General features: G+C 41.1%; 1 protein-coding gene across 1 annotated transcript; it reads right to left on the minus strand.

Moving 5' to 3' along the window:
• Positions 1 to 274: 274 nt before the first annotated feature.
• On the minus strand, positions 275 to 25157 carry LOC125485161 (SRSF protein kinase 2-like). Its single transcript, XM_048606696.1, has 7 exons — positions 24937 to 25157; positions 24658 to 24717; positions 17481 to 17593; positions 9307 to 9415; positions 7338 to 7425; positions 1751 to 1838; positions 275 to 462 (listed from the first exon to the last, which is right to left on the minus strand). The coding sequence occupies exons 1-7, from the start codon at positions 25155 to 25157 to the stop codon at positions 275 to 277; spliced, it is 867 nt and encodes a 288-aa protein (XP_048462653.1).

The raw sequence follows: 25157 nt of genomic DNA on the forward strand, positions 1-25157 counted from the left end.
TTCAACAAGAGATACCCTTTTCTCCAAAATTATTCCTGTGGCATCAAGAGATGCATGAATGTTCTCTGATTCCACAAGATTCCCGATTGCCGATGCACCTTCTCGTTCCTGTTCCCTATCTGCTCCGTTCTCCATGCAACCCTTCCTGTTGCTGGCAAGGCAAGTGGCCTGATATTCAACTTCTCAAAATGGAGACATGGTGGACATAGGCAGTACATCCCCAAAATATCACAAGGCCTAAGGCCCAATTTCAGGCATCAGTTGGGACAAGTACTCAATTGACATTGCCTATTTCTGGACCAAAATCAGGCTTAGAGCAAGTCTCTCTCTCCCTGGAGCAGACCGTCAATCTGACCTGTTGGATAATCTTTTTGACACATGTCATGGGCAGCCCCTGCAGCTTTGACTTGAGAATCCATCGATGAAGGTGGTCCCCAAGCAGCTCGAGAACCAGGCACACATCTAGAGATAAAGAGTGAAGGATTGTTATGAAATGCTTAGTCACTCCTTTTCAATTAGGAGCGGTCTTGTGAAGAAATAACAATGGCTTATACTTCTGTAATGCCTAAATTCACAAATTTCTCCAAACATTTCATATAGAAAGCTAATCTGATACAGACAAATACATTCACATTCAAAGCTAGTCTAATAGTAACACCAAAATCATTGTCAATTGTTGTAAAAACCCACTAATGTCCTTCAGGGATGGAAATCTGCCATCCTTACCTGGTTTGGCCTACATGTGACTCCAGACCCATAGCAATGGGCTTGACTCTTAATGTCCTCAAAAATGGCCTGGAGAGCCAATGTATTCAAGGGCAATTAGGGATGGGCAACAAATGCCAGGCTTGCCAGTGATGAACACATCCCATGTGAATATAATAATACAATGAACTACTTTGAAGTGCAGTGATTACTATTGACCAATGAATCCCATTAGATGTTTCGAACACAGGATGATTCTACTGACTACAGTGAGGTGGATAGTCAATTAATCTGCTTACAATGTTGAAGACAAGAACAAACAACAGAATACTTCATGCTCCTCTCCAAATAGTGCTCTCCACTAACATCCATCTGAACTGGCAAGACCTCTGTTGAACGTGCCTTTCAGTACTGTTTCATAAGCATCAATTTAGTTTATGAATTCCAATCCCTATATAGGGTAAGAGCATACAATTTTTCAAAACTATTAGGCTACAGCTGAATCTATATAACATGCCAAAATGAGAAATTACTAAATTATTGAAATAGGCCTGATTCTGACATTTATTACCACATAGATAAATATCTCATCCCCAAAATTCTTCACCCAAAGTCCTTTCACTTAGGAAATCTACATTCTCAATTTTCTTTTACACTGAGCTAATCCATAAAGCTCTGGTGATCTCAAATAATATCTTTCTTTATTCACTTATTAAGGTAAACATTCTCATAGTATTCTCCTCAGCTTATTCATAAACATCCGACAATCATGTACCCCTTCCATCCAAGTGTAATCAGGTGACTGTTTCTGGAATTCTTGTCTGTTTTTCAATAAACGTTTACAAAGAAAGCTCATATTGCTCATATTCCCTTTTTTTTGAATAAAAATCTGGGCTATGATTGACAAAAATGAGGAGTTAGGAATTCTGTGTACGAATAACTGTATACTCCTTATTCTGGCAGAAGAAGAAAATCCTTTGCAGAACACTAAATATAAGCTATTTGTTGTATGCCAAATTTAAAATGAGTAGATTTGAAAGGATACGAACACCATTTGAACCAACTATAATAAAATCATCCAGTAGCTGGACTATTCGGTCTTTTCCTGGGTCCTTTGAACATTTCCATCTCACCTGAGAAAATAAATAACTTTTTAATGAGAACACAATAGAATGTTAAAATGTTTTGTTGAGAACCTTAATTATTAAAATAAGAATAAGTTGCTTCACTGTATTTTTCTCTCCACAAATGCTGCTAGGCCTGTTGAGTTTCTCCAGCACTTTCTGTTTTTATGTTATACTTATGATCATTTGACTGTTTGAGATATTGGCACTTCATGTTGGGACAGTGTTCCTGCATGCTTATTTAGTTTCTGTAAATGTCTTGATGCGATTGGGAGAACGGAAGGACACAAGACACCCTTTGGGAAGTAACTGAAATATGTAGGAATCTTTAAATGTGTCATATGTAATGCCGTTCAATATCCAGCTTTAGCCATTCCTGCAAGAAATTATGATGAACAATTCCATGATTTTGTGATATTTCTGTAACATTACTGCTTCCCCAGCCCTGTGTTTTCTTCCTATACCTGTCCCATTTACACCACCCTGTATCTTGCACCAGTACCCTCTTTGTCATTTAGTCTCTCCTGCCTTCTGGCTCCTTACAGACTTTCACCTTTGGTTTTTAGCCCACTTTTTCTGTATGTTGGTCTGCCTAAAAACTATTTCATTCCTAATTCTAGTTCTGATGGAAAGCCATTAACCTGAATCTTCCCAACCCCTCAGAGATGTTAGCTATGCCAGTTCTCATAGTTGCCAGCAAGGATCAGTGAAGGAGGTGCACATGTTATTGTAGGCATCATGCTATATCAATCTCACATCTGCAACATGTGCCACCAACTTGTGTGGTAAATACACTGCATGTGCTTCAAACAAATGGCCATGTTTCAAATTCTAAGAAGGACTATTACTAGGTCAATGATATGTCAAGGAAGGCATGCCAGAAGCAGCATCAGGCATTCTATGTAAAAATGAAGAGTCAACCCTGTGAAGCTACAACTTGACCATTCACATGCTAATCAACGGAAACAGCATGTGATACACAGGGCTAAGCAATTGCACAAATTATGGATCAGATTAAAACTCTGTTCTCCTGCCACATTGAGCTGTGAATGGAGGTGGCCAACTAACAGGAAAAGGAAGCTACATGGATATCTCATTCTTAACAATGGGTGAACAAAGGTCCAATGCAAAAGTCAAGGCTGAAGCATTTGCATCCAGCTCCAGCAAAAAGACTTGAGAGGACGATCCATCTCAGACTCTCCTGGAAGTCCCCAGCCTCCCTAATACCAGTTTGCAGCTCATTTGATTCACACCACATAATATCAAGAAGTGGCTAAAGGTGCTGGATACTGCAAAACCCACAGATCCTGACAACATTCTGGAAGCAGTACTGAAGACCTGGGCTTAGAATTAGCTGTACATCTAGGCAAGCCATTCCATTACAGCTACAACACTTGGCATCTTCTGAGCAATGTGGATATTTGCCCAGTTATATCCTGTCCACAAAAAGCAAGACAAATTTAACCCAGCTGTGTTAGTCTACTTTTAATCATTAGCAAAGCAGGGATGGCAACATTGCTACCAATGGCACTTGCTCAGCTATAAATGGCTATCTGAAGCTCACTTTGGGTTCTGCCAAGTCCATCCCATTCAGTCAGTCATCTCAGTCCCAGAACATCTCTGCAGGAGTTCGTCAGGCTAGTATCCTAGTCCCAATCATTTCCAGTTGCTTCAGCAATGACCTTCCCTCCATCATGAGGTCAGAAGTGGTGGTGTTCGCTTTTAAATGGACAAGGTTTCAGCACTGTTTGCCACTTCTCAGCAGGGCTTGAGGGTAAAAGTGAAAATGGTGCTAATTAACCTTCAATGGGCCACACAATGGCAGAAACAGCCTTATCTCAAGTGACGTTAACGTGCTCACACACAAGCCTTTGGTGAGCACTCTGCTTGGGGGTCCAAGTTCCAGCCTTAACCCAATGTCCTGGAGTAAGAATCTGAGTCTGGGCAGCCATTTGTTTTGACAACCAACATGCATTCTGGGAGATGTAGTCTGTAACCAGCCTAGGCCCCATTTTGACCCTACTGCCAAATGCCAAGCCTCTCAAGGCTCCATGTGTGGTTTTCAGTGCATGCTGTCTCACATGTGCAACTGCAACCTGAACTCAGAGGAAGGTGCAGGTAAGTCTTGTGAGCTTTTAAGCTGCTTATTGCCCAGAGGAAGACGATCTAATATCATAGATCCAGGTGCCATACACAGGTTCTGTTCCCAATCTGCATGTTTGGATTAACGAGAAGACTTGACTGACTTATAGGGAATAACTCACATTGCCACCACATACAGTCCAATTCTCAGATCAGTGGACGTTTACTTTCCTTTCCTTTCTTATATCCCCAACATACTTCCCAATCATCGAATGCTGTCATTCTTAATATGTAGGAGAAACTGTGCAGCAAGGCATGAATACCATGTTAGATTCTCAGCTAGAGAATGACACTGATGCCAATCTTTCTCCTATCCATCCCCGAACATGCTCTCAAAGCTGGAGTGAAGTTTTGCTTTGGCAGCACGTGGTATCATGTAGGATATGCAGGCAGGAAAGGACCACCTTAGGGTATGGGATTGACTCCCCTTTGTCCTATGTGATCTGTTCTTGGAGTTTGCCTTTGAGAAGATGGGTATTGAATTGATAGTTTTCTGCTGGGTCTTCTGTGAGTGGGAGGAAGGAAAGGCTGTTGAGAAATTGTGCTTTGATGAATTCTCAGTGTAGAAGCATTGCAAACAATACTATCACTTATTGTCCACCCTCAGTCTAGAAGGTGGTTTCACAAAGTAATTAGAGCACAGAAAGACATTATTGGGATCAACACATGTGGTGATGGGCCTTCTATATGACTGAGTGTCTTGGAGACCACTTGCTGTTAAACCAACCATTGCAGTCACATGTAGGCCCAGACCATATAAGGATAGAATACTTCCCTTCTTAAAGGACAATCTTGAACTTGTCTCTAGATTTTTAAACAGGAATTTAAAATTGCCAGTGTTAAACCTGAAATCCCAGCAAGTTACAAAGCCCGCTTGTGTGGATCGCCATGGAATATCTTTGAGGTGAATTGAGGTAATTTACAGAAATGGTTTGCTATTTCTTTACTTCAAAGTGAAACTTCAAAGGAGTTATGTACCGATAGATATAACACTATTAGTTCAGGAAATTTGCATTTATACATGGAAATATGAGATATTGTGAGGTTCAGGTCTTTTGGATGTTGATTGGTTATTAACGCAAATTGTTTCTACATGTATATAAAAAGAAAGGGAGTAGCTAAAGTAAATGTGGGACACTTGCAGGATACAACTGGGGAATTAGTAATGGGAAACAGGGAAATGGCAGGTAATTTAAAGTCATATTTTGCATTTGTCTTCACAGTGGAGAACATTATAAACACCCCAAAGATGACAGATAAGCAAGATGCTAATGAGAGAAAAGATCTTGTAACGGTCTCTATTATGAGGGACATTATATTTGAAAAGCTAATGAAACTAAAAGCAGACAAGTCACCAGGACCTGCTGCCTCCATCCAAGGGTTTAAAGGAAATGGCTGCTGAGATAGAGGAGGCATTTGTTGAAATATCCCAGAACTCACTGGATTCCAGGAGGTTCCAGTGGATTGGAAAACTGGTAATGGACACCCTGTTCAAGAATAGAGGGAGACAGAAAGATGGATACTGTAGGTGAGTTAACCAAACATATTTCATTGGGAAAATGCTAGGATCCATTGTTAAGGAAGAAATAGCAGACCATTTAGAAAAGGTTAACATAATCAAACAGAATCAACATTGTTTGTGAAAAGAAAATCATGTTTGTCAAATTTGCCAGATTTCTTTGAGGATATAATAAGCAGAGTTGTTAAAGGGTAACCGATAGGTGTAATAAATTTGGATTTCCAGAAGGTATTCAATAATGTGTCACATAAAAGCTTATAGGAAGATAGGAGCTCATGGTATGAGGGGGAATGCATTAGCATAGATCGAAGATTGGTTAATACACAGAGACAGAGAAATGGGATTAATGGGACTTCTTCAGGTTGGAAAGATAAAACAAGTGGAGTGCCAGAAGGATTAGTTCTAGTGCCTCAATTATTTACTATTTACCTTGATGACTTATTGGAGGGGACAGAATGTGCTGTATCCAAATTTGCTGACGATATAAAAATATGTGGGAGAGCAGTTTGTGATGGGGATATAAGGAATGTGCAAGGGGATACTGTAAGGTTGAGCAAGTAGACAAAACTTTGGCAGATGGAGTTTAGTGTAGGTAACGCAGGAAGAATCAAAAAGCAGATTATTATTTAAATGGAGAGAGACTTTAAAAAAGATGGAGCACATGTGTTCTTGTGCATAAAACACAAAAAAGTTAACATGTAGATGCAACAAGTAATTAAGGAGACAAATTAAATGTTGACCTTTACTGTAAGGGAACTGAAGTTTTAAAAAAGTGAGGCTTATTTACAAATATACAGAGTGTTGGTCAGGGTGCACCTGTGTACATGTTCGGTTCCCATATTTAAAATAGACATACTGGCATTGAAGTTATTTCAAAAGAGATTCATGAGGATGATTCCTGGGGTTGGCTGATCGAGACAGCTAAATAGCTTAGGCCTTTGTTTATTAGAGTTTAAAAGAATAAGGATGATCTTACTGAAACATGCAAGATTCTAAGGGGACTTGGCAGGGTTGAAGTTGAGAAGGTGTTTCGATGAGTCTCGGACAAGGGGACATAGTTACATAACTTGGGGGCATTCATATAAAACTGAAATGCAAAGGAATTTCGTTTTTACCCTCGAGAGTGTTGGATGCTAGATCACTGAAAATTTTAAAGACGGTGTGGATGAAGTTTTGAAATAATAAATGGCCTACTCTGCTCCTATTTCATATGTTCCTCTTCTAGAGATTGTTCAAAATCATGGCACAGCAAATCCTTAATTTTTAATTTTGCAAAGTCGGGAGGAGGAGATGCTCTGACGTACTATCTGGGTCTCACTGATTGCACAAGGCCTCTCCACTTGTATTATTTCCCAGAGCCGAGACTCCAAACTGCGATATGGCAGAGGATGAGCAACGACAGATATTCCAGCTGTATCGGGACACCTAGTTCCTTCATTTAATGAGATAAAGTCCTCATAATTAGATAGTGTTTTTGATGACCTAGGGATATCTAAAATCACTTTTAATTATGGGCACTTAAAGGGTAGCCAGTGTTTTAGTGAAAGAAATACAACCTCCAATTTTCACACAGTAAGAATTCCAGAAGCAGCAGTGAGATAATGGCCAGACAATCTATTTTAGTAATATTGATTGAGGAATAAATTTTCATCAAGACACTGGGGAGAAACGACCCCTTACATCAAATACTGCTGTGGGATTTTCTTAAAATCTAAGAGGGGAAAGTGTGCCTCTATTTAATCTCTCACAAGGCAGCATTCCAATGGTGTGGCTCCAGTCTTTTCATTGGAATTTGAAGGCACATCCATCTTTACGTTTGCTTAACACTTCTATAAGAGGTTACTCACACATTTCAGAAGCCTGATCTCATCCTGCGCTGCCTCTGAAAACCCCCTTGCACTCTTCGCCACCTTTACTGCCACAAATTTATTTTTTCTGTTAAATGAAATGTAATTGCATTAAGTTTTTTATTGACAAAGCAACTTGCATATGTGTAGCATCAATACAAAACTAGTCCTAAGCCCCTTCACAAATGTTTAAGCTATTCATCATGTGATAAAGCAGTTTGTGCCTTTATGCAGCATGAACTGGATAACATCAGGCTGAGACTGATAAACAGGGGGTAATACACAAGCTATACAAGTGTCAGGAAATGGCCATCTCAAACAGGGAACTTAACCCAAAGGTAAGTCCCTAGTAGGGTAATTATCTCTTTTTAATTGAGTCATCCAGACACATTGTTACACATACAAAGCAGATGGGGCCAGAACCAAATCTTCTGGCCTAGAATCAGGGACCCTAACACTGTGTCACAAGATCCCCCAACTCATCTACTGACTAGACAAGTATTAAATGCCCATCCTTATTTAACCAGAGTACTGTTAAGTGTCAACCACATTTCTGTGGTTCTGGTGTTATATAAAGGCCAGACCAAGTAAGAATGGCAGATTTCCTTCCCTAAAAGAATTTAGTGAACCAAATGGGTTTTTTTATGACAATGGACAGTGGCTATATAGTCACCATTAGTTCATCTCTGTATTCCAGATTTTACTGGATTCAAATTTCACCATCTGCCATGGTGGGATTCAAATCTATATCCCAGAACATTAGCCTGTTTCTTGTCCAATGACATTACCACTATGCCACCACCTCCCATATAAGGAATGACTGAAAGAGGCATGGGAATAGATTTTTACTTGAGGAGATAGCGTAAAATGGGGGTAAAACATCAAATCTCTTCAAGATGGAGCTTTGCAATAAGCAGCACATTAATTTTGAAGTATTACTGTTCTTTCCCTCTGGGGCCTGTTTAAGTATTCATCCAGTGGCATAGTATGACTTCAGTATGTACAATTCACTACAGGAATTCACTATAACAACTCATCATAATTTCTTTGGTAGTTCCACCAAACCCATGACTCCCCTCAGTGAAGGGTGTAAACCTGAAATGTCGAGTTTCCTGCTTCTCTGATGCTGCCTGACCTGCTGTGTTCCTCCAGCTCCACACTGTATTGACTCTGACTCCAGCATCTGCTGTTCTTGCTATCTCCCCATGAATACCTCCACATTGCAGGGCAAGGACAACAGGTATATGAGAACACTACACCTACAATTGCCCTCCAAATCTCACACTATCCTGAATTTGATATGTATTGTAATTTCAACCTCACCTTTAGGTCAAAATCCTGGAAGAGCATTGCTGGAGTACCTTATTATAGGATGGCCGTGATTTAAAATGATGGCCTACGTCAAGTTTCTCAAGGGCACATCAAGGTAGGCAATAAATTTGGCCACATTGGTGACAGCCATATTGACATCAATGGAAATGAATATTAGGAAAGATGTAAAATATGTTACCAACTTTCAACACTCATTTCACAGTCATCCCTTTCACTTGGTGCTCACAGATTTCAAAATCTCACACTTGATGTAATCAAATCACTATTTTCTGATTTACTTCATCTCTTTTGTTTTAATCTTTGTGATGCAGTTAAACCTCCTGCATTTGCCAGAAGAGAATTGTGAACAGTTTGTGAATTTGTTGATCCATTTGATATTATTGTGTATTATTTTGCCTACTGCAATTCTAACATTCACTCATCTGTGGCTTTCCAGGAGAAAACGTGTGCACTGTGAGTACTGCAGATCGTTCAATAATATCACTAACTGTGGTATTCCCCAGAAGTGCATCTCCTGTGAAAAGCAGATCTGTACTGTCCATCTACAATCATTAATCTTGGTTTGTCAATTTAAAAATAAACTGCAGGCCTTAACAATTCTTTAATAAAGTCAACATGAACAAGATTGGTTACTTACAGCAGATCCTGACAAAGCCACACTGTTGAGTAATAGCCCCAGCCCAGTTTTCTCATCACTTGATACCTTCCATTAAAAACATCCCCTAACTTCACTGGATGGTAACCTCCTGTAAAGATAAATCTCAGCTTTAGCTCAGTTCTTGTCAAGGAATAATATGACAGTAACCAGAAGTTGTAGATCACTCCCTCACGCAAATGCATTTACATCAATTGATATTTTCATGCCCTGAAATTGAGATTGTTTCATCTCATTTATTGTTAAGGTTTAATCCTGCAGGGAAGGGAGCAGAATATTGCTATGGAGTTAACTGTGGTTTCCCACACAATTGTTTTAATTTAAACATGTATATACATTTCAAAATCATTTATTTACTGAATGTATAGTCCATCAGATCTAAGAGGCAATTATACATTTGTTTCCAAATTTGCATGTACTTGGTTGAAAATTTGTTTTCATAATCAAAGCTGCAAATTAGAGTGAATATATAATTACCTGTCAGTATATAGCAACTGAAGAAAAGCTATTAATCTATACTAGTGAAAGCCTTCACTCAGTGGCATAAGTCAAGAGTGTTACGGAATATTCTCTATTTGCCTGGATGAGTCCAATAACATCAGGAAGAAAAAGCCTGTTTGATCAGCAAACATACACTTACTCCACTATCAGTGCACACTGGTAGGATCTACTGGATGTGACTGCAGCCAGTGGCAGATTTCAATAACTGAATTGGAGATTCCTGACACTGTCCCTTATTGACAGTTAAGGTTGGAGAAATGCTCCCCGAACACCCTGGCTGGTAATGACCTACAAGTGAGAACCCTCTTTTCCTCCAGGAAAGAGTCTGCCTTTGTGTTGACTCTGCCCATTCTCTCTGTTATGCTGTAGTCCAAGGGGGATGCATGTAGTGTGAAGTAAATGATTGGCACAATAATCTCGAAATCAAGGTCATTCCTTCACTATTTGCCACAGCACTCCCTGTAGACTTTAGCAATTTAAAACACCTCTGGAAACTACTGTACACCTCAGCAATGGTGGCAGTGAAAACTGTGAAAACAATCAAAACAATCTTTCAAGTAATTATTGATCCCTTCAAGCATAAGAAAAGTAGAGATCACCTGAGTGATAAATGGAGACAGGATAAGAAACCAGGAAAATGTCTGCTAGAGGATCAGATTAGTGAGGATTAAACGTGGGTCAACTTCAACAAAAATGGTGGAAAAATATGAGATTTTGAAAGCAACTACTGATATACGAACTTCTGTTTTCTCTGTCAGATCTTTCTCTCTGACATGTGCTTTTCTCTATTGATACCAGCAAGATCAAGCTTCATTAACAACTGTGATGTGGTAAACCCAACTGCACTTTTAATGTAAATCTATGACTTTTTTTCATTCATTTGTGGGATGTGGGTGTCACTGGCTGGCCACATTTATTGTCCTGTCCCTCATTGCCCTTGAAAAGGTGGTGTTTATCTGCCTTCTTGAGCCGGTATAGTTCACCTGCTGTGGGTTGACCAGCAATGTCATGATGGACAGAATTTCAGGATTTTGACCCAGTGACAGCAAAGGAACAGCGACATATTTCCAAGCCAGGATAGTGAATGGGTGCTGTCTGAGGAAGTTTGGTGAATTTTTGCAGTGCATCTTGTAGATAGTACACACTGCTGCTACTAGGCATCGTGGTGGAGGGTTGCAATAAGAAGGATATGATTAAATTGGAGATGGTACAGAAAATATTTATAAGGATGTTGCCAGAACTGGAGGGTTTGAGTCATAGGGAAAGATTGGATAGGCTGGGACTTTTTTCACTGGAGCGTAGGAGGTTAAAGGGTGACCTTATAAAGGTTTATAAAATCATGAGGGGCATAGTTTAGGCCAAAAGCAAAGGTCTTTTCCACAGGGTAGGGGAGTTCAAACCTAAAGGGCATATTTTTAATGTTTTCCCTCTCCTGTTGCAAAACCCCACAATATAAACAATCTTCCATTGACTCTCCAGGATTTCTTCATACTACTACTCTCTGTCACATGCTGGTTTAAAATCATGGTTCCAAGAAGACTGTTCTAGTTAATTATTAAGGTACTTCACACACAAAAAAACCCATTTGTCACTGGTTTGAAATCCAAACTCCACAAAAAAGTGACAACATATATAATTCACATACTTTTCATCACACCATTAGCTGGAATGTTGAGCTCCAAAATGAGAACATCAGAGCTAAACCTTCTAGCCTCTGCTGTCAACCAGAAAAGCATCAGGTGCAGTTGTATGTAAGATCATAAAACACAGGAGCAGAAGTAGGCCATTCATCCCATCGAGTCTGCTCAACCATTCAATGAGATAATGGCTGATCTGATAATCCTTCACTCCAGTTTTTTGCCTTTTCCCTACACCTCTTGAGTTCTTTACCAATGAAAAACCTGTTTCAGCTTTGAATATACTGAATGATCCAGCCTCATCAGCCCTCGGTCGTAAGTATTCCACAGATTCACTAATTTCTGAGAAAAGAAATTCCTCCTCATCTTTGTCTTGAATGTGTAACTATTTATTCTGAGATTATGATCACTGGTCCTAGAGACTCCCATAAGGAGATACAACCTTTCCACATGTACCTTGACAAGTCCCCTAAGAATGTTGTTTCTTTCAATAAGGTCACCTCTCATTCTTCTAAATTCCAGTGAGTACAGGGCCAATCTACTTAACCTCTCCCCATTAGGTAGTCCATATTTGGTATCAGCCTCCTTTGCCAGTGTATCTTTCCTTAGATAAGGGCCCAATCTGTTGATGGTATTTGAGGTGTGGTTTGATTAGTGCTTTGTACAGTTTTTAGGAAAGCCTTCCAGCTTTTGTACTCTATCAGACATAGTAAGAACTACCGATGCTGGAGTCAGAAATAACACTGACCTTCTGAAGAAGGGACCTGACCAGAAACGTCAACTTCCCTATGCCTCTGATACTGCCTGGCCTGCTGTGCTCCTCCAGTTTCACACTGTGTTCTATCAGCTTTTGTACTCTGCTCTCTTTACGGTCACACGACTGCTGCCAGGACATGCACAAATGATCCTGATGCTTTCTATTCAACAGCAAAAGCATCAGTAGTGTGTATGAGCCTGCACAGCATCAAATCCACTTCAGTTTCCATCTTTATTATTTGGGTAGACTTGTTCAAATTGTAATACATTGTGGAAATATAAAATTAAATTTGTATTTGCAGGTTTAAACAACAGTCTCAGAAGCAAGTTGGAAAGGCTTTGTCAAGACATTTCCCAGCTAGCTTGGCTGGTGGTCTGTAATCTCTTAAACCCAGACTCATAGTGTCAAACCCCACAGTACCTGGCAAGTTTTTAAAATTGAATATTGCTTATTTGTTATCTCTTTACCAAAGTATAAACTCATTTCTGGAATGAAGTAGGAGTTAATAAATAATGGAAGGTAGATTAAGCCCATAAATGTCAACTCTTTTCATTCCATTCCTTATATTATCTGCAAGAAGTTCTATTAAAAAAACAAAACCATAGAAATGACATAGCACAGAAAGGGGCCAGTTGGCCCACCCTGCCTATGCTGACCCAAATACACCCAGGTGCCTTTTCTAATCCCATTTTCCTGCACACGGCCCATAGCCCTGCAACTTACAGCACCTTAGGTGTAAATTCACGTACTTTTTATAAGAGCTTAGGGTCTCTGCCCCCACTATCAATTCAGCCAGTGAGTTCCAGACACCCACCACTTTTTACATAAAAAAGCTTTTCCTCACGCCCCCTCTAATCCTTCTGCCACTTAGCTTGAACCTACAACCCTGAATTTTTGAGCTGTCTGCCAAGGGAAATATCCTGGCAAGACTTCATAATTCCAGTAGAAAACCTGATGGTTGCCAGTCACCTATCTGGGTGATAATTGATCCAGGGCACTTTCTGAACAAGAAGACAGAGGGTGGTGGTTGATGGGAAATGTTCATCCTGGAGTTCAGTTACTAGTGGTGTACCTCAAGGATCTGTTTTGGGGCCACTGCTGTTTGTCATTTTTATAAATGACCTGGATGAGGGTGTAGAAGGATGGGTTAGTAAATTTGCAGGTGACACCAAAGTCGGTGGAGTTGTGGATAGTGCGGAAGGATGTTGTAGGTTACAGAGGGACATAGATAAGCTGCAGAGCTGGACTGAGAGGTGGCAAATGGAGTTTAATGCGGAAAAGTGTGAGGTGATTCACTTTGGAAGGAGTAACAGGAATACAGAGTACTGGGCTAATGGTAAGATTCTTGGTAGTGTGGATGAGCAGAGAGATCTCGGTGTCCATGTGCATAGATCACTGAAAGTTGCCACCCAGGTTGATAGTGTTGTTAAGAAGGCGTACGGTGTGTTAGGTTTTATTGATAGAGGGATTGAGTTTCGGAACCATGAGGTCATGTTGCAGCTGTACAAAACTCTGGTGCGTCCGCACTTGGAGTATTGCGTACAGTTCTGGTCACCGCATTATAGGAAGGATGTGGAAGCATTGGAAAGGGTGCAGAGGAGATTTACCAGGATGTTGCCTGGTATGGAGGGAAGGTCTTATGAGGAAAGGCTGAGGGACTTGAGGCTGTTTTCGTTACAGAGAAGAAGGTTAAGAGGTGACTTAATAGAAACATACAAGATGATCAGAGGATTCGATAGGGTGGACAGTGGGAGCCTTTTTCCTCGGATGGTGATGGCTAGCACGAGGGGACATAGCTTTAAATTGAGGGGTGATAGATATAGGACAGATATCAGAGGTAGGTTCTTTACTCAGAGAGTAGTAAGGGCGTGGAATGCCCTGCCTGCAAAAGTAGTAGACTTGCCAACTTTAAGGGCATTTAAACGGTCATTAGATAAACATATGGATGATAATGGAATAGTTTAGGTTAGGTGGGCTTCAGATTGGTTTCACAGGTCAGCGCAACATCGAGGGCCGAAGGGCCTGTACTGCGCTGTAATGTTCTATGTTCTATGTTCTATGTTTCTCTCTACTACACCTTCATGCCTTTGGACTTATTTAAATAAAATGGGAAAATCTCAGCCACAGCGTCAGTCACAGGCTCCTCCTGTCTAATCCAACTCTAGCCCCCACAATTTTGTATACCTCAATCATGTCACCCCTCAGCCTTCTCTGTTCCATGGAAAACAACCCCAATCTCTCCAATCTCTTCTTGCAACTTGAAAACCCTGATGTGTTTCTGATGGAATTGTAATAATAATGATTGACAAATTAACAGTACACTTTGGGGAACAGTCAATCCTGATGTGATTCTGTTTTAATTTTGTCCCTGATACCAAGTTTAAATTCATTTGGAATTATTTAATTTGAGACGTCTGCCTAGCTGCAAATGATACAGCCACAGGCAGATTCACTGCAACACTTTGTGGCTGAGATTTTTTCCATTTTTGGAATAAGTCCAAATGTATGAAGGTTTAATAGAGAGAAACCTTGTTCAGAAAGTGCCCTGGATCAATTATCTTTCAGGTAGGTGACAGCAAACAGCAGGTTTTCTGCTGGAATTATGAAGTTTTGCCAAGATGTCCCTCAACCAAAGGAAAATACTACAGACGCTGGAAATCCGAAACAAACACAGAGAATGCCAGAGAAACTCAGCAGGTCTGGCAGCAGGCTCTGAACAACAGCGATACCAGGCTCAAAATGTTAACTCTGTTTCTCTCTCCACAGATGCTTCCAGACCTGCTGTGTTTAGTTCCAGGATGGCCCACTTATCTGGAGTAGCTGAGACAGCACCGTCCAGATTCCACCAGAGAAGGGTAAATGTTTGCAGAGGGGGTATCCTGATACTGGGGCAAGAGGGACAGAGAAATCAGGAAGTGAGGGCAGGCTGGTAGCTCTGAGAGGTCCTTCTCTGAGCCCTAGGGCATGTCCCTTGGTCTTACAATAATGTGCAAATTGGGAGATATCCTTCCCACCTCCCCCACAAGTGGTTAGGAAGTCCTAACAAACCACTCGCCTTGCCGCCGCCCCCCCACACCGAATATCTGCTCTTTTCACCGCCTAGCCCACCACTTATTGGAAAGGGAATATTCCACCCTGTATCTGAACATGTGCAGGAACTGCCGTCCCTGGTGGTGCAGCACAAAGAAACACATCTCGTGTTAAGTCAGTGTTACACACTCGTTGGCTGCATTATCTCCTCTACTCTGCATGTTTCACTGGATGCTCCCTGCAGATGTGCTAAGGCTGTTACCAGCAGTGCTTTTTTTTAGGTTTTGCATGTGATTTGGGTGTCGCTATCTAAGCTAGCAATTGTTGCCTATCCTGAGTTTTTCTTGAACTAATTGGTTCTGTCGGTCATTTCAAAGGGCAGTTAAGAGTTGACCAGACAGGGCTGGAGTCACATGTAGACTGGGTAAGGATGGCAGATTTCCTTCCCTAAAGGGCAGCATGGTGGCTCAGTGGTTAGCGCTGCTGCCTCACAGTGCCAGGGACCTAGGTTCAATTCCACCCTCAGGCAACTGTCTGTGTCGAGTTTGCACATTCTCCCTGTGTCTGTGTGGGTTTCATCTGGATGCTCCAGTTTCCTCCCATAGTCCAATGATGTGCAGGCTAGGTGGATTGGCCATTCTAAATTGCCCATAGTGTTCAGGGATGTGTAGGTTACAGGCAGATGGGTCTGGGTGGGATGCTCTGAGGGTCGGTGTGGACCTGTTGGGCCAAAGGGCCTGTTTCCACACTGTAGGGGTTCTACGAAAGGAAATTATTGAAGCAGATGGATTTTTACAACAATCAATACGGGTTACATGGGGTTGAAACTTAGGCTTTTTTTGGTTAAATGGAAGTTGTTTTGAGTCTTTTGGAGGGTTCTCACCATAAGACCCAGCGAGATTTCTGGCCGTATTTTACCAAATGTACTTCATTAACTACTTATACTACCCCCATGGCATCCCTGACATCCAATTCCATCCCCAGCTTATCACATGCTGTTCCTGGGACAACTTGCCACTCAGGAGATGGACAAGGGCTCGGCACGCCTGGTGCCCAGAGACACTGTTTGGTGCTGAGCGACATGGAGTCTTTGTAGTGAGCAGTGAGCTGAAGTCACCAGGTATCCACTTCGGCTTCCATGTTGAAACTTTCAACATCTAGCTTGTTTGGTGTGTTTGGTAAAACAGAAAGCTAAATATTAATGAGATGAGTTGGACCATTAAAAAAGTATTTAACAAGTTATAATTCCCCTTAATTGACAACTCACCACTGTCTATTGAGGAACTACCTGGTCGCTCAGCATTTTCTTTTAACATATATAATTTCTGTTATTAAAATGGTGCCGGAGTTTCACTGTTTTTTTTTGTAAAAATACAAGTAGCAGTAAATTACTATTCTATTCTGATAGAGTCACAGAGTCATACAGCACAGAAACCAGACTTTCGGACCAACTCTTCTATGCCGACCAGGTTCCCAAACTAAACTAGTCCCACCTGCCTGCACTTGGTTCATATCCTTCCAAGCATTTCTTATTTATGTACTTATCTGATGTATTTTAAACATTGTAACTGTACCCACATCCACCAGTTCCTCTGGAAGTTCATTCTACACAAGAACCACTGTGTAAAAAAAGTTATCCCTCATGTCTTTTTTAAATCTTTCTTCTCTCACCTTAAAAAAAGTTCCTTAGTCTTGAAATCCCCCACCTTATGGAAAATACACCTGCCACTCACCTTCTCTATACTCCTCACGATTTTATAAACCTCTATAAGCACCCCTCTCAACCTCCTATGCTCCAGTGGAAAAAGTCCCAGTCTATCCAGCCTTTCCTTATGACTCAAACCCTCCATTCCCACTATATCATGGTAAATCTCTTCTGATCTCTTATCTGATTGTGCCACAAATTTTACCACTGTCCACAGTAACCATTAGACCATTTAATTCCAAAATTTATTTCTTAATTGAATTCAACTGCCATGGTGGGATTTGAGCCCATAACCGCAGAACATCAGCCTAGTGTTCAGGATTGCTGCTAGTTGAGCGACATGACTCAAAAACACAGCCAGCCAGAACAGCATCAGAAGTATATCTGTGCCATAGGGATGCAACTCTAGAGGAAAAATAGCATTCACTGTGACAAAGAAATGGACCTAACAGAATTGGATTTCATGACCTCTATGACAATTATCTGAGACTTTAAGTTGGAAACCCATGGCACTCAAGAGACTGACCTGTGTGATATTCTGCTGGATCCTCATGCCCTTCATTTAGCAACTGCCTTGACATATTGAGAACTTGGCTGATGAGATATTTTCCAATAATCTCTTGCTGTTTACAATGAAACCTGGAATAATGGTAAAAGATAACGCTTTGACAATCTCATCCAGAGGTACAAAGATGCTGTCTGGGAAAAGCTTAGTGCAGGATTCTTATAATGACTTCTATGCAACATTCCAGGTGATGGCAGGACACTGAAACTCTGAAATAAAAAGAAAAATATGATGGATATACTCAACATGTAGGTCGACAGTTCCCAGAGCTGTTCTTATAGGGTGACTTGAAATATTGAGCAGGGTTTCCAGATCCTTTTGATATCTGTATTGGAATCAGGGACACATCAGAGCTACCACCCAGCCACATGCTGTGGGTAGCTGCAGTATTTTTCCTTTTCGTCATCACCTGGACCCATTGAGAGCTTAACTTTTTTTAACCAATTAAACAAGATTGACTGGAATCGACAAGTAACAAGATCCTGAATGTAGGCATCAAGGCCAAGGGTCCCGGATTCAAGATAGACCTAAAGCGCCCCATATCTGTCAGGACCAGCCCTGGGTCATCTTGTATAGGGGTTTCCTCACACTTTCAACAGTGACCTGCAACTGCTGAGTGATTCCAACATTTTCTGTTTTTTATTCCAGATAAGGGGAATCTGGAAGCATAGCAGGGAATTAAATTCTTATGTTAGTCTCCACTAATATAAAATACACACTATAGGATTGATTTATAACATAATACCTTTACCATAGATCATCAAAACATTGATGTTATAAAATAATACATTAGGTAATAAACATTAGGTAAAAAAATCAGTATATTTTTCATTTTCTCATATTTCACTTAAGTCTTAACTGGGTGTGGAAAGGCTCACAAAGCTGAACATTCCAGACCATTTCACTCTCTTGTCTGATGCAAGAGAGTCTTTGCACAATGTCCTGCTGTAATTTGATATCTTAGCGACTGCTCCTGCTCTCATTATGCCAACATCACAGATTCATATCTGTATTTTACCAATGTTTTTATGGGTAGCACTGGTTAAACCAGGCATGATGCTCTGAGACGGTTGTCCTTTTCATGAAAACTTTTAAATTGAAATAATCTAAGGATGGGTCTTGAAGATTATTGCCAACTATTGCCAGATCACAAGATGGACGTAGATGCGAAAGGCAATTGGTCAATCTCAGTTCATCCATTACAATCAATACCCCAGCATTTCCCTTTCCCAAAGTGCCTCCTATCACAACCATATCCTTTTACTATATTCAGCAGCTATTCAACAGATTGCTCATTCCTTCCCAAAGGTATTTTTAACATCAATCTTAAATATTGCTTCTTGCCATATAGTGCCTGTGTCCCTTGTCCTGATGTCATTGTTCAGTGGTCCTAGATTCCATTCTTATACTGTTTAATCTCTTAGACAAAAGCAAAATACTGTGGATGCTGGAAATCTGAAACAAACACAGAGAATACTGGAGAAAATCAGCAGGTCCGGCAGCTTGCGTGGAGAGAGAATCAGATATAACGTTTCAAATCCAGTATGACTCTTCTTCAGTATATGGTTCTGCAAAATCTCCTATTTGTTGATTTATTTCAATTTTGGAAGGCTTCTGTTTCTCTGCGCTGTCTCTGTAGTTATGTATCACCTGGTCCATCCTTCCTAATATAGAGAGCTTCACTCACTCGGTCTGCAGAATGTGTGCAATGTTAAGTATCCTAGCCTCAACTCCTACCCTTCCTGGCAGTAAGTGTCCTAGATGGCCATGACTGCCTGAGCAGTAAAGAACATGTACTAATGCTTGCCCAGTTCTTTATGCAGAAAGAGAATGCACAGAGGAAAGAAACTTTTCAGAAAGACAACAAAATGTAAAAGAAAGCATAAATCTGGACATTTGGCAAGGTTTGAAGCAAGACTGCACCTCACAAAAGATATATTTCAGCATCAATAAATATCCCAATATTAATTTGTTACTCCAGAAACAATTCTACTCTTGGTGGCTGGCCAGGCCAACATGAATCCATCTCCATGGTAACTTTGCCTTCCTAAGTAATGCCAAAGCCGGGAATTTCTCAATGAATCACTTGAAGAACAGCCATCATTACTTGGCAGCAGAGAGCTCCTTGTTCTGCTGTAGCTTCTGTCATTAAAATGATTGCAATACAAAAATACGCTAAGTTCCCACAAGGCAAGCTTTGGTCACAATTTAGGTTGTGGTTTAATAGCTCAGCTTAAATAATTTTTATCATGGCCTTAATGAAAAGAGCAGAAAATTTGATAGTCATTCAATTCATTCATTGTTTTGGTTGTAAAAGAAAGAAAATCCCAAAGAGCTCTGAATGAGATTGCCATCTTGTGGAGAATCATGCAGTTTTGTAATGACACCTTCTAGAAATTAGGTCAAAATTGTCTTTAATCCAGCTGTAATGAATTCAATACAGGTTTTCCACATCCAGCAGAAGGAAAGATGACCATCATCTTTTCAGTCAGAGTCCCAATGTCTTCTTCCAATTCTGGGCACAAGTTTTAAACATGAATGTATAGTATGTTTAACTGTTGCATTAATATTCTCCCTATGGAATTATCCGTCCATTTCTCAGAGACCTGGCAGAAATACTGCCCAGAGTGATTCAAAATGGTGCATTTTATCCAGGATGGACCGCCTGGTTACTATTGTAAGTAGCTCCAGATGTCGCCCGAGCAGTGATTTAAAAATTCAGTGACATAGTAACTTTTGATACCATTCTGCCTCTCAGTCAATGTTGGGCTCCAGTCTCTCATCAATGTGGGGTCTAATGTCGTTGAGATGGGGTCCAGGCTCTTGCTGAGGTGATGTCTAAACTGTAATAGAGGTGAGGTCCAGTGTGTTACAGGTATGAGCTTCAACTTCATGGCAAAAAGGTGACGTGATTAACTTAGTGACTTGTTGAGATGACAAAGGCACCCAGTTGACCAGCAGTCTTTCACTACCTTAAACATTCATTCCCTCCACCACTTACATACAGTGGCAGCAATGTGCAGTATGTGCAAGATGCACTACAGCAGTTTGTCAAACCTCCTTCAATGGGACCTACCAAGCCCAGCTAGAAGGCGAAGGGCAGTAGATGCATGGGACCATCCATGCAGTCTCCCTTCAGCTCAACATCATCCTGACTTGAAACTATATTGCTATTCCTTTGCAGTTGCTGGTCAAAATCCTGGAACTTTGTTCCTTACAGCACCAAGGATATACCTACACAACATGGACTACAGCAATTCAGGAAGGCTGCTCATTACCTTTTCAAAAGCAATTAGAGGTGGACAATAAATGCTGGCCTCGAGAGTAATCCTCATATTTCATAAACAAATAAAAGAGAAGAGAAAAGTGAAGCTTTTACAAGCTTTGAGCGTTGATGTTGGAAGCCTCAGTTATACAGCAGTGTGCTTAGTTATGGGTGGGAGATTAGTGATGCCTCCGGTGGGTGTTTAAACAGCCTGATCTGTCTGCTTTGTTCCTCCTCATCCTCTTCACTGCAGTGGAAAAGCTGGTTCTTCAAGTGAAATAGCATAATGTCTTAAGGTACAAATATCACAAATGAAAAACACCAAAAGAAAAACTGAAGCAATCAACAGAGGGGAAATAGCAGTACCACACCTGAACAAACAAGCCTTCAGCAACAAACTATAACCCACAACAGCAACATTAGCAACTTAGATTTATATCCAAATAAGAAAATAATAGGATTTATGGTCAAAAACTTGGTCTCCTAAACCAGGAGAGGGAGTTAGAAATGCAAAGAGATTTAATACAGTTTTGAAGTGGCCTTTAATACTTCTTCTGCCTGTGGCCACAGCCTTTGGCAAGCCTGAATATCTTTATTATAGTGGAAACCATTTCAAGAGGCAGGCAGTGAGACAGATGCATGTTTGATTCATAGCTGACAGTCCCTCAGTGAGTACTGCAAAGTGACCACATCACAGTCTCAGAAAAGTTGCAGTGGAGCGATTGAATAGATGGGAATACAGTACTACACATTGATAATCTATACAATCTGCTCTGACTGGCTTCAAACTGGGCAAAAAATGTCAAGAAATTCGAACCAAACCCTGTGAATGTATCCGTTTAGTCACGGTGAGAAAAGCAGTGGTAATCACACCCTTGAGAGATTTTCTTTTCATATTCAATCATGGTATGTGAGGAAGGGCGGCATTTGTTGCCCATCTTAGACACATGAGTGGCCTTTAAGGGCATTTTAAGGGTAAACCATATCGTTACATGAAGCATGCCTGGGAGGGTTGGCAGATTTCCTTCACCAAAGGACATGAGCGAACCAAGTGGATTTTTCAGACAATCCGGAAATTTCATGGACACCATTAATATCTATTTTTTTCAGGTTTATTTATTTAACTGATTTAAATTCCCAGCTGCCATGACAGGACTTCAACTCATCTACATTACCAGTCTGGTAACATCATCACTATACCATAAGCCCAGAGGTACATAAAAGTTAGAGCCTGGATCAAGCAGGCTCATGTTGCACACTTTACTGATCTCACTGAGGATCTCAATGACAAAGATGGAAACGGATTGAAGGCCAATGACAGATACATTTGGCATCGGGTTTCTCTGTGTTGTGCTCTGCCTGAATGCTCTAGGATCAATTGGGGATCAGGAAACAGCTTGCTCTGCAAATCTTTTTTTTCCTTTTAACAGCTTCTGCTTTTTATACTATTGGAAACTAGACAGGAATAAGTCAGTACACTCATTCCTGTTGGCCTCCCTGTCCAATTGGCACCTGGACTCCATCTGCAAGTGGCAATGAGGGTGGCACTATCATTCTGTTGACCCAGGTCTTCCAGTCTCCAGACAGTCGGACACTGCACTGATTCAGAAAGGTATCTTGCAAGTCCTGATCACATGAGAATTTCTGGGAATTTGAAACTTACGACCACTATTTATCCAATTCAGAGTCAGAAACTTTAGAGGGTTCTATCTGCCACCATAATGGTCGCCCAGGAGAGGATAAAGGGCATTAAACCTGCTCTTGCTCCCAGCTAACAATAACCCTCACCCCTCAGTCAATCACAATCATCCCTGATATCGCCTTTGAAACCTGATTTCCCTCCCAAGACTTGACTTCATTGACACATGATTTCCTATTCCCCTACGAACACGCAACATTCTCCCCTACCCACCCCTGTCCCCACTCTCACATACTCAAACCCACAACACCTAGACCCCCAACACTCAACCCTCTTGACACTCGATCCCCTGACACTGGAAGCCACGCCCACACCAACATCTTCCTGCCCCGGCTTCTGGGCAGTCAAATGTATCCCCTCAACTGAACCCTGATCCTGATGCTTGACACACTCTGCTCTTTTACCTACTTACCTGTAACCAGTAATCCCTCACCAAGCTGCCATCCTACGCCCTTCCAACTGCTACCCTATCCCCACCCACTTATCTGCCACCTTACGCCCTCATCCATGTGTCTTATTTGCAAGACACCCTTACCCCACCATCTCGCTCACCCATCTGCTGTTCTATCTCCTTAATCACCTGCACTGAGCGTTATCAAACACTTATCTCCCTAGCCCCTCATCCCTTTACATAAAGAGCAAATGAGTAACTAAGGAAAGTACAGAGCCAATGAGAGACTATGGAGGTAATATGTGTGTGGGCCCAGAAGACAAAGGTACAGCCATCTTAGAATACTTTGCTTCAGTTTTCTTAATGATAAATGAGGATGCAGGTATAGACGTCCTCCACCTTGAAATGTTAGAATAGATTCACATATAGGAAGGGGAGTCACTGAAGGATTCATCAACCTTAAAATTGGATGAATCCATCCAAATGAGACATATCCCAGGCTGTGAAGAGAGGCAAGGGAAGAGATATTAGGGGCCAGAGGACTGCAGGACTGCTAATGTTGTTATTTTGTTAAAAAAAAGGTATGAAGAGATATACCAGGAAATTATCGGCCAGTCAGTATAACTTCAGTGGTGAAGAAGGGGAAGCTTTTAGAAAGAATTCTGAGGGACAGAATATATCTAGGCTTGAAGAGGCAGGGATTAGTCGGGGATACTTAGCAGAGATTTGTTACAAGGAGGTAGTGCTTGAATTCAACCGGGAAAGTGTGAGGTAATGTATTTGGGGAGCGCTAACAAGCAAGGGATTACACTGAAGATCAGAGTGACCGTGACGTGCATATCCACAGATCCCTGAAGGTGGCAGGGCAGGTAGATAAATTGGTTTAGAAGAAAGATGGGATCCTTGCTTTTATTAGCTAAGGCACAGAATAATTTTATGTTGGAACTGTATAAAATGCTGGTTAGGCCACAACTGCTTGCGGTTCTTGTCACCACATTGCAGGAAGGATGTGATTGCACGAGAGAGGATGAAGAGGTGATGCCTGGGCTGGAGGGTCTGAGCTTCGAGAGAAGTTTGGATAGGCTGGGGTTGTTTTCCCTGAAGCAGCAGGGGGGTTGAGAGGGGACCTGATAGAAGTGTGGGGCACTGGTATGATGGAAAAGAAGGCACTTTTTTCAAATAGTAGAACTATCAGAGACAGAAGGTTAAGAGGAAAGTTGAGGAGAATTTTATTTCACCCAGAGGATGGTGAGAGTCTGGAACTCACTGCCTGAAAGGGTGATTGGGTCAGAAACTTCTGCAACATTGAGGCAGCATTTGGATATTCACTTGTAGCGCCATAGTCTCCAAGGATATGAACCAAGAGCTGGAAAATGGGATTAGAGTAGTCGAATTTTGATTGATCTGTATGAACACATTGAGATGAATAGCCTCCCTCTTGCTTTAAATGTCAATGAGTCTATGAGAAGCTTGGACATAAAGGGCACACACTTTTTTAACAGAAAGTGATAGGGAAAATTTCTAGCAAGAATTGCCCTAAATCAACTTATTCATTTTCAGTAGGCAGTTATGGAGTGACCTAGGTTTAGGACAAAGTCACCTTCTTGTCATCTCAGCTGCCAATGGGCACCTGACAAGGAGAAATCAGTGACAAAGAAGATGCACAACAGTGCCTAATAAAACAGTTGTAAATTCATCTGCCAAAGTAAGCACATAAGCTTGCACTGCAGCATCAAACACAACTAGCTGAATCAGATTTTCAACACGTTCCCGTTATACTCACAAGTTTTCGCTTACATTTATTTGCTGTTCTGCTCCGGTAAGCAACATCCCATCTGGATAGCTGTTGACAGTGTCGCAATTTAGTCCTGGGATTCAAAGAACTCCACTACCATAACCTCAGAATTCAAACCACAGTATGACCAGTTACAGCAATATGCTCAAATAACCCCAATCTCTAGTTTTACAGATCACACTGCAGAGAAAAAACAAACCTCATCAAAGGACCTCATTTTAGAGCAAGTCTATATTTATTTTTGTTTAAATTCCGTATGTTACTTACTTGTGGAAACAGCTGCAGAGAATGGAGACCAGGGAGGATAAATAGCTTACAGTGGGGGAGGAGCCTGTCACTAACTCAGGATGGCAACAGTTATAGCACCAAGACCCTTCTACAGTTATGGTACATGACAACTGGCTGGATTGTGCAAGTGGGAAGAGGGAAGGCAGATTTTCTGCTTGGCCACTATGTTCCAAGGACAAATTCAAAACACAGCACAGCAT

Source organism: Rhincodon typus, chromosome 16 (genome assembly GCF_021869965.1).
Source record: "Rhincodon typus isolate 14 chromosome 16, sRhiTyp1.1, whole genome shotgun sequence".
NCBI classification, from domain to species: Eukaryota; Metazoa; Chordata; class Chondrichthyes; order Orectolobiformes; family Rhincodontidae; genus Rhincodon; species Rhincodon typus.